Below are 14573 nucleotides of genomic sequence, written 5' to 3' on the forward strand. Positions count from 1 at the left end.
TTCATGTATAATGGCTCATAATTATTCATAACACTTAGTAAAGGAAAAAAAATCAACACTTAGTTTTAGTCACGTGCGTTATCGTCTTGGGGATGAATGAGCCAAGTGCTTGAATGTCTTTGTACACACTTCGTGCAACATGTCCATCCGTTCCGGGTTTTAGGATTTGGGGTCATATTCCGTCATTCCGTCATTCCGGCATTCCGTCGTTCCTGGTTTTAGGATTTGGGGTCATATTCCGTCATTCCGGCGTTCCGTTATTCCGTCGTTCCATCGTTCCATCGTTCCATCGTTCCGTCGTTCCATCGTTCCTGGTTTTAGGGTCGCTCAGTTTTCCAGCTCAATGAATACAAGTCACGTCAAATGATATACTTAAGTCGAGTGTTTGTGTGACAACTGAGGAAGACATCTTTTGTTTGAGAAGGACAACAGCACTTTGTAGAAATCTACAAGCATGATAAGCAATACTGCAATTTGATTGGCTATTCTGCATGCCCTACATTAAACCCATAGATTCCATGTTGCTGTGCATATTTTCACTAATAGATCACAGATGAGGTCAAAATGTGGTAAAACATACGCCCTGTGTCACTGATGTTCTTATCATATTTAGACGTCTATACCGTGGCCGGTATGGACAAATTACGTACGTTATTTACACAAAACACATGCAAACTTAATAATTTACGGACAAACTTAACAGAAAGCCAGCAAACTTAATAAAATGCACGCAAACTGTAAAAAGCGCTAACAAACTTAATAAAGGACATGCAAACTTAACAAAATGCGTACAAACTTAATAATGGACATGCAAACTTAACAAAATGCGTACAAACTTAATAATGGACATGCAAACTTAACAAAATGCGTACAAACTTAGCAAAATGTGTACAAATTTTAGGACAGGCAAGTAAACTTTAAAAATAGCACGCAAAGTTAAAATGAAACGCATTCAAACTAAAAATGAAAAGCGTACAAAGTTAAAATTAAAAACACAAACTTAAAATGAGACACGCAAACTTAATAAAACGCGCACAAACTTAATATGAGACGAACAAACTTGAAATGAAATGTACACCAACTTGAAATGAAACGCCTACAAACTTAAGAGCAAACACGCACGCAAACTTAAAATAGAACGTACGCAAATAAGTTTGTGTTTTTCATTTTAACTTTGTATGCGTTTCATTTATAGTTTGTATGTGTTTCACTTTAAAGTTGCGTTCTATTTTTAAAGTTTGCGTGCCTGTCATAAAGTTTTTACGCATTTTGTCAAGTTTGCATATCCATTATTAAGTTTGTACGTATTTTGTTAAGTTTGCATGTCCATTATTAAGTTTGTACGCATTTTGTTAAGTTTGCATGTCCTTTATTAAGTTTGTTAGCGTTTTTTACAGTTTGCGTGCATTTTATTAAGTTTGCTGGCTTTTTGTTAAGTTTGTCCGCAAATTATTAAGTTTGCATGTGTTTTGTGTAAATAACGTACGTAATTTGTCCATACCGGCCACAGTACGTCTACCGTAAAAACCTGCTTATAAGCCGCACGCGCACCCTGAATTTGGTAGCTCAAATTTTGGAAAAAAGTTTTTTGAAAGAAATCCAAAGTCGAGTCTCGAGAAGTCTTCTTCATCCACTGTTCATTGAACGTAAACTCATTGGGGACTTTAAGCAGTTAGGACGGCAACGACGGAAGTCGTCGATTAAAAAACGAGTTTCCACTTTCAGTTAGAACTTTGAAAATGGCTGCATGTGTTTACCGTCTCATAGGGCGCCTGAACTCAGACTCAACATAACGCATAAAAGTAGCGTTGAGTTCCAAATGTAAATTAAAATAAATTGCCGCCGCGGTTTTGCTTCGCAGACGACGCAAATTTTGGTGATTTCACGTTGTTGTTTTGCAAAGGACGGCTAAGAAATGTACAAAGTTTTAAAACGCACGTGCTGGGCTATTGTTCTGCCAATTAGATCTATTGTGTTTCCCCGTTCTCGTAGCCGTAGCGGTCGTGGTTTGCTTAAATTCCCTATTATTAACATTGCAACGGAAAATACTTCAGTCTTACCCACAATTTTAGCACTTTAATAAAATGAACATCGTTTCTACCAACTTTGACATACGATTGATCTTTTTCCGGTGTTTGTTGACAGGAATTTCGTCACGCAACAGTTTTTCCATAGGTTCTTGCATTACAACAAGAACATGGGCGGAACATTCAAAAGCTTAGTAACCAGGCATTAGTTCGGAATAGAAAATCACAACATTCACGACACCTTTTTCATATGTTCCTGCAGATAAGCCGCACCGCTAATTTCTAGCGACGATTTTTGGCAAAAAAGGTGCGGCTTGTCTGCGGGTTTTTACAGTACTTGTGATCTATTACTATGCAGACCCTTGGCGACATGGAATCTGCTTCACAAAAACAAAATTGTAACAAATAAGAAAGATGTAAGTTTTGGGCGTGGCAAAGTAATATAGAATAATATAGACTATAAATCATAGGGAAATCAGAAATTTTTCGGTATCCCATACTCGCGACTAGACGAAAAACAACTTTCTAAAAACAAAATTATTTTTCTGATTATTTGCTAACTACTTTGAATTACTGCATCGTTGGCCATGCCGAAAAAAGAACAAAAAATAAAAAAAATCAGTTAATGTATAATGCAAAACATTATAAAGCATTCACCACAACCAGTGCATAAAAATTGATATTTATTTACCTTAAAATTGTGATTAATATTTCTTACATCAATTTGAAGATAGCTACATTTAATTTATTTACAAACAAATGAAAGTGTATCATATTTACATGTATCTCAATATAATGAAAGACTGAAATATTAATAATTACAAGTAAACAAAAGTCATTTGAAGTGGCTGATATCTAGACTACAAGCAGTCCCTACTTTTTAGCAGAGTCTTTCCTGCATGGAAAAGTTCCACGCAGTCTGCTACGATTGGTCTTTTATTCCACTTATTTTTCTTTGGTCACAAATGCCTTTGTTGAAAAAGGAGGGACTGCTTTCAGTCTGGCTGATATCTCCCACATACCACACAAAAAAAGAGTATCACAATTCTAACATATTTTCTTGTGAATAATAACGTATTTTGGTTATGGCAAAATACAAAACTGATAACAAGATCAAAAGCTACATAGGTTTAGTGTTGCTCTATGCTTTTCAAAGAAGAATCTTAGCATCATGTTCACCTTAGATATCTCCATTTGCCATTCCTTCTTATTCAACCACCTTGTTAAACCACTTTGGGCCAAGAAACCCAACCAATGCACTATTTACCAAAGTTAAAATATTAACTTGCTTTACTGCCTTCCTATCTATTTCCTCTAGAAAGAATTTTGTTGTGATCATTGTACCCTCACTTCAAACCACGCTACACTCCCCATAGAAATTTTAAGAGTCAATCTAGACCCAAATTTACATGTGGTGATCAAAATACTAGTAATTTGTTACTGCAAACATGAAAAAAAGATACTACAGTACATCTGCTGAATCTACCCAGACAACTAAAACCGTCAACAATTTACACCCTAACATCAGTATGTATATTCTCCATACTGTTCTCTATTCATTTCCTAAGGTGCTGACAAGGAGAATTTGTTCAATGATCGAGAGGTTTTTTAGTTGGTGATCATTTCCTTAATTCTCATGACTTTCATGAGTGATTCACGGGTGATATTGTAAGGAGAAATTAGATGCTCATCACTCTTAGAGGTCAAAGGATTAGGAATCAATTAAGACCCTTTTTGAATGAACAACAATTCACATACGTGCTAAAAATTGCGACAGTACCTAAACTTAAACTTTTTTATTTCATTTGTATACTCAAGAAGAACAACTGAGCACAAGTCAGAAAGTCAATCCTTAGCAGAAATTAATGAACATCAGTGCTTGCAATGTTTGTTATAACATAACCAAAGTAAAGCGCGTGCTCTGATTGGTCAATTTAGCGTCCCCCATTTGCCCATGGGTGTACGCTGCTGACGTGAGCAAATGCAAAGACTATTTTTCCGGGCGCGCTTGTTTTTTCTGGTCGCGTAAGATTTGTTAATTAAAAGAGAACTCTTTAGCTACAATGTATCAATGTTATGTTATAAAACAAATGGTAAACACCACAGCGTACACTATTGAGTTATGGATGCACTTGGGAGGTTTGCTAAGCACTCAAGAAGCTAGAGTCGCTCTCGGCTATCGCCTCGAGCGACTCTTATGCTTCTTTCGTGCTTAGCAACCTCCCGCATGCATCCATAACTCAATAGTGTACGCTGTGGTGTTTACCATTTGTTAATTAAGGGTGAACAAACACTATGTACAAAGCAGGAAATTAAAAAACATTCTTCTGGGAGGAAAAGAAAAGAATATGAAAGGGGAAAAGGAAACTGTACACAAAGTTGCAGATAATTAAAAAAACTAGTGTGGATATTGTACCGCTTGAGACCATCATCATGATTTTGCAATATAATACATTCTTGGATTTTCTGTAAAGGTCTCATTTTCCTGAAAAACCAAATCAGACTAAAAAAAACACAATATTGTATGCTACTTTTTTTTAACCAGCTTGTCTTGCAAAGTAGTAATATTAGAGACCTTAAGCAGTGAGGACAAACGTTCTTGGGAAGACATTGATTAAAATGTGAATTTATATTTTTAGTTAGAATTTTGCAAATGGCTGGCACCACACCTGAACTTCATTGCAAGCAGCATTGAGTTCCAAATGGAAGCTAAATAGTTTGATTTCATGTTGTTGTTTTGCAGAGGATAGCTAACAAATGTACAAAGTTTTAAAACACACATGACCAGCTATTGTTCTGCCCATTAGATCTTTTGTTTTACCATGTCCTTATGGCCATCACCATCCTGGTTTGCTAAAGGTCTCTTAACACTCCTACTGAAAAATTGAAGGAGTTCACTGTGCAAGATTTTGGGGAGTGTTATGTACAAGTATTAAAAAAAAAAAAAAAAAAAAGAGAAAAACTAACACTTATAATGAAAATATATTGCAATTTTGATTTTAGATTTATTTTTCTATTAGAATCCTACTGAGCTTGGAGAATATCTTTACATATTAATTAATAAACAAAAAATAAATTAGACATAAAAACTGTTTTCTAAACTCACATGGTACCAGAAATTAATCGTCTTCATTGCTACCGACACTTTCCAGGACAGATAAACTGTCCTTATCAACCGTGCTTCCTTGATGAGAAATATTAGTAACAGATGTTCGATCCACAACATCAGCTTCCATTACCATAGCCTCTGTGATAGATGAAGACGTTCCTATTCCTTCGCATGAATTGATGTTAAAATTGTCAAAGCTGCTGGCAATGCTCACAGTGCAGCTTCTAGGACCTGGGATGAGGGAGGCATGGCTGTCACCGTCACCGACACCTCTGGGGCCAATAGTGCTGCTGTCTAAGCTGGAACAGTCCTGACTCATGCTAATACTGGGTTGCTTACCGCTTTCTGTGTCTGAGAGAGATGATACTATGTCAGCATGGGCAAGGGAGCAAGGATGGCACAGTGATAAATAAAAAGCACACTGTTCCCACAACTGTGACCCATTGTAACCCTCACCCTAAGAGCATTCCCTTGAAAGACATTTAAAAATTCAGTAAATTACTCTCAAATGATTTAACTCCCTTGGTATCTAGTTCTTTTCTTAATTTACCCCTCTTGTCAATTCAACTTAACAGGGATCTGTTTCTCAAAAGTTCCAGTAACTTAACAGGCCCCTAAAGCTGTTCTGTTATCATTCAAGATGGGGAATTCAAAAGTTTTGAAAACAATACAATAAAACCATCAGCTAAAGAAACAAAAAGGACTGGTTTGGGTACCAGAACCTGCTTTCCTATCCATTAAATTTCGATTTTAAAACATGGCTTCGGGCCTGTAAGTTTCCGGGACTCAAGAAATGGGCCCGTGAACTCAAAAGTGGGACTTGACCCTTCCACTCTCAGGAGAGACAAGAAAGTCATTTCTTCTAATAATATCGATACATTTTCAAGCAGAACAGTGCCGAGAAGAACAAAAATATTAATAAATGGAGGGTTTTTGATTGAATTCACACCAAATTCTCAGTCCTATGGTTGGAACATAAGTTATTAGCAGACAGGATAGTAAAGGCCTGAATTTTTTTCAGGCCTTATTTTCAATACTGCTTAAAAGTAGAGTTCATTACTGCAAAGATTGATTTCATATTCAGTGTGGAAAATTGATATTTAGGTATTGGATGGGAATGAAAGGTTTGGGTATCCTCATTTGTCTCAAGATGAAGTCTCTTTGTAGATCACTTGAGATTGTGCTACAGAAGGTCAAAGGATTATTTTAAGTCATCAAACACTGTTATCTGACAATTTGCACTTGATTACCTGTTCCTCTGTTGTTGACAGTGGCCACGACTGTAACCACCCCCGTTGAAGACCCCTTTTCACCAACTCTCATGCTGCTTCTGCTGCTAGATTGCGATGTACCAAACACCCCAGCTACACTGGCTGTCCCTTGGTCTCCATCTTCATCAAAATCGAGGTTCACTCCCTTACCATTCCGAATATTGGTCACTGTGGCACAACCTCCACTGCGGCAGAGAGAAACTGGCACTACACCATAGATATACCCAAGAGCAATTGGCACCCCAACACCCACAGTTAGAGCAGCTAGGATGGGTGATGCAAGGACAGAGAGGGTGACTGCCCCAGAGATGGCCAAGTTCCGCTTCCTTCTCGATTGATATGGCTTGTCATACTTGTCATGTACCTGTATAGAACAGTTTCACCTTTCAACCCCCAAGTTATGATTAAAATGGTTAATTCTCCCTTCTAGCTACTACACATCTCCTTGTAAATCAGTTACAAGAATTTGGTGTTAGATCAAGGTAACTTCTACCTGATAAGTTTGAGTATTCTCATTACCTGTTTGCTGGATAATGTATGGATCTTATAGGGAGAAGTTACATATAAATCAGTTCTGGGACTTAAGGAAGAATGCACCTGTCACTAAGGTCTACTTTAAGAATCTTCTGAGATGAAAAAATTATGAAGTTTACACTTACACTTAAGCTGTTAAAACAATTTGGATAAGTACCAAAAGGCTCTTGAATAAATATAGTATGCAAGTTTATCATCCTTTTTTCTGGCTTGTTCCTGCCTTGTCAAGGTGTCAGTTCTAATTCATATCATTTTTCATCAACCTACTACAAGAATTCCTGTGCAAAACAAAATTATTTCCCGCTTCAATTTTAGTCAAGAAGACTTTAAGGATCAGAAGTCTTTCTGTGAGAGAGGTGGGTTGTGTACACATTTACACAGAACTAAACAAAGTGGAAGACAAACATCCATCAGGGATTGTGACAGTCAAAGGGAGGCTCTTACCTGTCGGCCAACATACACAGGAATACCAATCACCATGGCAGGAAGTACCACCCCTGCAGCAAGAGCTATTCCAAGAGGTGCACCTATAAGTGTTCCCATTTGCCAGAGGATTTTCTTCTTACGACTCCAAGGCTTTTTACCCCAAAAGGTACAACCAGAAGGGCTAAAGTGAGAAAATAAATTTTCATTTTTGTCAAAGATTATTACCAGATTTGATCACAATTAAAACAAAATTCTGGAAGCCAATTTGAGCATTAGTTGGACAGTGTACATGTCATGCTTATAATAAGACATTTAAACAACCCGCCTGTGTAACTAGGCAGTATCCATCATGAGTGAGCTCTTCTCGTGCATTTTGCAAAGTTAATTGTTGTTTTACATGGAAAGGTATGATGGATTGCTAGTTTGCCTCCCAAATTTTGTGTACATGTCGGTTTTGATTGATTTGTAACAGGATTTTTGTTGTCCAATTCCATCTGTAACCATATTCATGATTAACAAGTCAGATTCACACTTTGCGGTAGTCTAGTTTTGCATAGGACTGAGTGAAGTCCAATTTTGGCATTTTGCATTTTCCGAAAAGAATGCAGTAAACTTTCGAAAGCAAAGAAAAGAAGCTGAGTTAAAAATGTCAGCGAGTTTGTAGATTAGCATGTTGCATGCGGCTGCTTAGCAAATTTTCGCTTGCGACCACAAATGTCAACAGAAGGGCTTTTCCTATGTTCCAATTCGCAAACATCAATCAGTTTACTTCTTGTGTATGAGGTTTCTTTAGCAACATTGGAAACTTCAGTAAGCTTTCCAAAGTAAAAAAGAGAAAGGGTTTTTTTTAGTGGGAACTAACGTTTTATTCAATGTTAACAAGTTGCCACCGTTTCTTTGATGAACGGTTGGTATAACTTTTAAAAGGTGCTGCAGCAAAAGTCAAATGGTTAAGATCTTAGCATTGTTCTTCAGTAGCGAAACATTTTTATTAGTTTACAGAGGAAAGATGTTTAAAAATTTGCAGTTTTCAAACCAGACCTGGAGAACTCAATTGCAAACCCAAACCCTTCGATATTTTTTTGCTAAGCAGTGCCGTTTGACGCAATGGCTATGGCATCATCATCTTTAATAAAAGTTCCGGCTTTCCACTTTTAATTATAAAGTTAATTTTAACAAAACAATAGTGTGTCAAAACATAGTTCGAGCATGAAACTCGAAACAAAAGAAATATATCACACCTAACATCAAAGTGCTTACAATCGTGCAAGCTAGCTACATTTTTGGAAATTGTTCGTGCCGTGAATAATGAATTTTCAATTAGAAAAACAATAGACTGCATATATGAATACTTAATCGACCCACAAAAATGTGGGTACACGCTTAAACCGTCGTGAAGTTGTAATGTAATGTTTAATGACCAAGTTCAGTTAGGAAAATATTGGGCTCTTGGTCACAACACACAGGCTGCACTGCACTTGGTCTCAATGTCAAACTCAGGTTAATATTTTTCCCATCCAGACCTTCTACTCAGTCTATAAGTACGTGATACTCCAAGGCATAATTACACCAAGATCCAGCCCACCAAGGCATAATTACACCGAGATCCAGCCCACCAAGGCATAATTACACCGAGATCCAGCCCAGGCGGGCCCATGAACTTCTTAACCCCCACTCCATGATGCTAAATAAGCCCCACATCTCCCACACAAACAACTACAAGAATGACTTTCAAGTTCGACTCCCACAAATCCTTAGGCTATTGAAGGTGTTTTTACATCACCACCATGGCACATCTTTCTAGACAACCTCTTGCACAGAATGACAAGATGCACAACGGAATGACATGACGGTGCCACATAGTCACATAACTTTAAACCTTGGCGTAGAAAAACCAAAACATTTAGGTAGCTGGCTAAGGAAAAGTAGGATCTGTTACAGGAGGGACAATGCTCCTTTAACGAAGAGTAGGCAATAGCAATACTGAAACAGATACATAAAATTGTAAAAATGAAATTTTAAAGTGCATACCTCAAGTAATGGAGATCTGAAATTTCTTTCATGCACAACCAACAAAACTCTGCTCCACACACTGCACAAGTCATATGATTGCAAGAACCATCATCCATCTTGATAATAAAAGCTCCACATCTCGGACATGGTTTCATGTCATCCGAACCACTTGAGCTTCGTCCTTCAGATCCAGAAATGGATTTGATGTGAGTAGCTCGCCGAAGTCGTGCTGAATCACAAGTCAAATTAGGATGCCATATTTGCTTGCAGTGATAACAGAACTCAGTGTTACATCCAGGTCTTTCACACTGCAGTTTCGGACAGCTTGCACATCCTGATGCTATGACTGCAAAGCCGCAATCTGGAGCTGGGCACCAGCGACAATCAGGATCGGCAACTAATGTTCTCCGAAGAGTAAACTCGTCGTATTTCGCCATAAGGACATCATCATTTAAAATCAGTTTAATATCATTTGGATGAAATCGTTCCGAACATTCAGGACAAGTTAAATTCACTCGCGATTCATTTATTTCGATTGTCATGTACTGCCGCAAGCACTCAAAACACGATCGATGTTCACAAGTTGATATTTCGGGGAACAGAGATTTCGCTCTCATCGCATAACAAACTGGGCAAATAGCCAGTGACTCCGTGCTGTTTTTACGGGTGAATTTATCCGTTGTGTTCTCCCCTTTGTATGTCTTGGATCGTCCAAACAACCGTCTGAGTGGAAATCTTCGATCGTCATTTCGATTTTGTTTCGAAGACGGCTCGTCCATAACAGTTCCTCTGCTCCTTTCCACATCAGTCCCACTGTCTTTCGCCATGAATTTAATTAAATCCCCCCGTTCGAACTAAACAAAAACACAATTATCAACACAACTTCATTGAATCCAATCTGTCACGTATTGTACATTCGTACGATTTCTCCCTAATTCAGGGCATGAGCTTAAATTTATACACTTAAAGCACTTCCACATTATAAAAATATAGTGCCGACGACGAAAGTGGCACAATATTACAGGCCATTACGCGTTTTGAGACGAATTTAGCTTAGTAGGTAATTTTCCCTTCCAATACGTCCGTGATATTACTGAATAACATCAAACGCTTTCTCATCTCTGCGGAAACAATTGATAGGCCTTAATACTATCTTACCCTGGTATCCAATAATCTGCTAAAAAAAAAAAAATAAAATTACGAGGAAAATACAACAGCTCTTTTCCTTCTCGTTTCTTAAGTCCCCAGAATATTCCGTTAGCGACGGCAGTATAACCAAAACAAATTGAACATCTTTTTTAGAAATATGACAAAATTAAAAACTGCGTCGACTTATCACGGAAGAATTATCCCATGAAAAGGAAAAGCTACATGATAACTCGAATAAAGAAAACTCACGACGAATAATCTCACTTACCTTTCCTGGTTACATGATCTCCTGCGTCAAATCTCAAAATTACATGTCAGACATTCCACTTTAACGCCTTGTAGCTTGAACGAGTTTTAGCCCACGAACGCGAATTTAACTCGAGGAAACGGTTTCTGTTGTTAACCTTTCTGAAAAGAAACTCAAATTGAAAAGATTGAAAAGTCCCTTTAAATGTATTCTTGCCGAGCAAAGCCTTTACTTCGGATGCATTTCCATTTAAAACAACCAAACTGAATTTGAATAATGTTCAACCTTGCAACTCAAAACAGTCTAGCCGTTTCCAAGCGAATACTTGCGAGCTGAAAAATACTTAACCAAAGCCTAACACGGAATTAATGTTGAGAGAATATAACGAAATTCTACGAGGTAGTGCGAACAACTATGGAAGCAAAATGATTTCTCAACCAACAACGGCAAAATAAACGTTTCTCTTGTCCGAATCTTCCCAGAGCGATCTTGAATTGTTTCCCCAGGTCATGTGACCACTTGGGCGAAGATGACGTCAAACGTTTCCTTTTTCATTAGTTCCCATGTCCTGGGGGACGATAGAAACAATTCATTTTTCGAAGCCGCAGGATGTAAATCAAAATATTAGTTAAATGAGATTTGTGAGATCCAGGAAGTCTTTCATTTTTCTCAGCTTTGGCTTTGTAATACTGCTTTTTCTTGTTACACATTGGAGATCATACAAACTTCTTGTTGAAAAAACCCACGACGAAAGAGTGACACATGATCAAAACATTAAGCTTGGAAGTCATGATCAGCTGAGCCGAAAGATGACCCAGCAAAACTGCTCGCCGGAAAGTGGCTTGCAAACATCCGCCCACTGCAAAAAGAAAGGTGACGATCCAAATGTATGCTTTGTCACCGCTTTGATGTCAGTCCAATATGTGTCATATCATATTTTTTCCTTCTAACTTTCCGTTTTAGAAGGCAACTTCTATTTTATATTCCTGGAGACAAATTAGTTCCTTTAATTAATTGATTTCTTAAATTTAGAGCCGGTTATCGCATGACTAAACAGTGCAGGTGATTTCCAAAAATAGGAACGAAAGTTCAAACGTAATAGGGCACTACACCTGAGTTCAAAAGTCTGTGAAATTCACAAATAGATTCTATGTCAATGCAACTGCGTCAGATCCTGATGACGTCAAAATGTGGAAAGGTGTAGCTGAGTGTGTTACAGGTGTTCTTCCACATTATTGTGATTAATTACTGCACAGACCCTCTATGTTATATAATAACAAAGCAGAATATTGCTAATTGTGATGTCACCCATGCATCTGTCCTCCATTAGATCATAGGTAAGAACCACTCAAAATGTGTGTATTATTCAGCCTGTTGTGTAAACAACAAAAACCTCTTATGGCTCATGACTCATTGATCCTTCGGAGTTCCTGAAAAATCTGTGATCTGTTTTCCTGTTCCAGGAAATCCCCTCTATGATGAGGAAAAAGTTTAGAAACCACTTTAATGGAAACTGATAGATTCTTGTAAGGCTAATTCACTTTTCAAGGGACTTTTAAGAATAAAATAGTATGACAGCAGTTTTATTACTTGTGTTTAAGTTTTGAACTCTGGTGTGGAATCTCTGATTTGCATGCTGGAAAAGACAATAGGCATACAGCCCCAACCCCCTCATAAACAAGTCCCCCTCCTGACATTTTATGGCTTCAGTCAGCTCTGCTCCTCAAATCAACATTGGTCAACTTCATTTGTTTGGCTGATTGTGAACAGTGTCAGCATTAAAGGAGCATAGTACCAATGACTGAAGTGGGGCCAGGACGGGGGGGAGGGGGGGGAGTCCTGATTCCATTTCAGGCAAAAATTGGAGAAAAATCCAGGTGTCACATATATTTTAAACAGTATTTCATATGACACCAATTTAAAAAGGAAAAGTTTAAATCTCACCTTGCCTTTCTGTAACATTCATAGATCACATTATTATTTTTGGGCTTAAACAGGCATCATGTATAACCCTAACCCTAACCTAACCCTTAGCCACTCCTTTAGTGTGGTTAGCTGTACAAAGCACCAAAACTATGCAATTTAAACTTAAAGCCATGTTCTCAAAATGTGCGCACACTTAATCGCCCAATTACGTGATTTTTACGTGCAGTACAGGGGGTGTAGTACTCTCTGACTTTCTCTCTCTCTTGCTTTTGTTGCAGGGGTTTCAAAATATTTTAAAGTAGGCGGCCAACATAACATAACATAACATTTATTCAGGAAGCTACAACACAAATGTAAAAAATACATCTTGAAAAGGGAAAATCGTGAGGTTAGCCCTGTGTAAAAACAACTTCCCTATCAACTCGGGAAAAGTAGGCGGCTGTGATAATGCCGAGATTGTTTGTTACAAGCAGACTGCTATGACCAGAGTAGCCGGCGACATACCATCAAGTGGCCGGTGGAACTCTGGCGGTCGCCAGCTTGTTTTGAGTCACTGTTGTTGGGAGATGTAGTTTTTCCCTCAGAAAAATCATAACAGCTGATAGGTGATTACTGTTATTCTCCATTTTAGGTGTTCTAGGGGTGGCACCCTCAAACGCATCAAGTTATCAGCCTAACCAACTGGGCTTCTTTGCATGTTTTGATGGAGAACTGAGCATCGGTTGGGCATCTGTTAATGATGATTACTGTGATTGTCCCGATGGTAGTGACGAACCAGGTACCGGAGCATGTCCAAACACAAGGTGAACACACCAAGCCAGAGTTAGACAAATAGCAAAATTGATCAGACAGAGGATGGCCTGTGGAGCAGGCAGATTTTTTTTTTTTTTTTTTTTTGAGTTTTTTTTTTTTTATGCAAGTGTCACCAGGGATATGGAAGAGACAAAACAAATTGCCCTTCTTGCTCACCTCCTGCTCTCCCCTGACAATTGTCTCTACTTGCCTAAAAATATTCGAAAAAGTGCTGTCTGTTCTGCAAGCTGAGATTGAAGAGTATTGAAAGCTTCATTCAGTGATGTCTTTAAAACCCTTTGAACCACTAAGAATCACCAGCATCTAGTTACCTAAGGTCTCTAATATCACTACTTTTTTTGCAAGATGTGCTGGTAAAAATATTAGCACAAGGTATTGTGGTTTTTGTTTTGCTGATATTATTTAGATTTTCAATAAACTGAAGGATATAATATGCTGCAAAATCATGATGACAGTGTCAAGCTGTACAATTTATTCTCATCGCTTGTCTGCTTGATGATGGTCATGAATATGCAGGTTTATGATTGTCATTCTAACTTCCACAATTTTCTCAGGACTCTTTACTGTCTCTTCGCTAAGTTGATGATTTTGTCTTTTTTAGATTCTACTGCATTGGTGAAAATCGTTACTTGCCTTCTTCTCGCATCAATGATGGAATATGTGACTGTTGCGATGGATCGGATGAGTGGAAGAAAGAGACAGTCAGAGAAGATGTGTTACAGAAACATAACTTTGACATTAAATATGTGCCCTGTGCAAACTTCTGTTGATGGCAGTTTTACTGCACAGTAGATAGTTGAAACTTTAGTGGCAGATTTCTTTTGGATGAAAAAAAGTAAGCTCTGTAGTTCAACATCCAGGTGATGATAATTTAACTGTTTCTCTCTGCAAAAGTAAAAGCACTATCTTCTTAAAACTGACTTTAATTCGACATAAATGAGCTGACAGACAGAGAATTGATCTAAACTTACCTACAGTTGATAAGCGACCTTCCGAATTGTCAAATCCAGGTGGTCGCTTATTTGAAATGGTCGCTTATGTGAAATGGTCGCTTATCA

The 14573-nt window shown here is 38.0% G+C and overlaps 2 protein-coding genes across 2 annotated transcripts; one reads left to right on the plus strand and one right to left on the minus strand.

The window, feature by feature from the left end:
• Positions 1-4996: 4996 nt before the first annotated feature.
• On the minus strand, positions 4997-11276 carry LOC111326581 (E3 ubiquitin-protein ligase RNF19A). Its single transcript, XM_022930594.2, has 5 exons — positions 10798-11276; positions 9399-10234; positions 7386-7548; positions 6387-6771; positions 4997-5487 (listed from the first exon to the last, which is right to left on the minus strand). The coding sequence occupies exons 2-5, from the start codon at positions 10205-10207 to the stop codon at positions 5147-5149; spliced, it is 1698 nt and encodes a 565-aa protein (XP_022786329.2). The 5' UTR covers positions 10208-10234; positions 10798-11276; the 3' UTR covers positions 4997-5146.
• Positions 11277-11342: 66 nt separating this feature from the next.
• On the plus strand, positions 11343-14431 carry LOC111326584 (uncharacterized). Its single transcript, XM_022930596.2, has 3 exons — positions 11343-11649; positions 13334-13505; positions 14117-14431. The coding sequence occupies exons 1-3, from the start codon at positions 11409-11411 to the stop codon at positions 14283-14285; spliced, it is 582 nt and encodes a 193-aa protein (XP_022786331.2). The 5' UTR covers positions 11343-11408; the 3' UTR covers positions 14286-14431.
• The last annotated feature ends 142 nt before the right edge of the window (positions 14432-14573 follow it).

This window comes from Stylophora pistillata, chromosome 2 (genome assembly GCF_964205215.1).
Source record: "Stylophora pistillata chromosome 2, jaStyPist1.2, whole genome shotgun sequence".
Lineage (NCBI taxonomy): Eukaryota > Metazoa > Cnidaria > Anthozoa > Scleractinia > Pocilloporidae > Stylophora > Stylophora pistillata.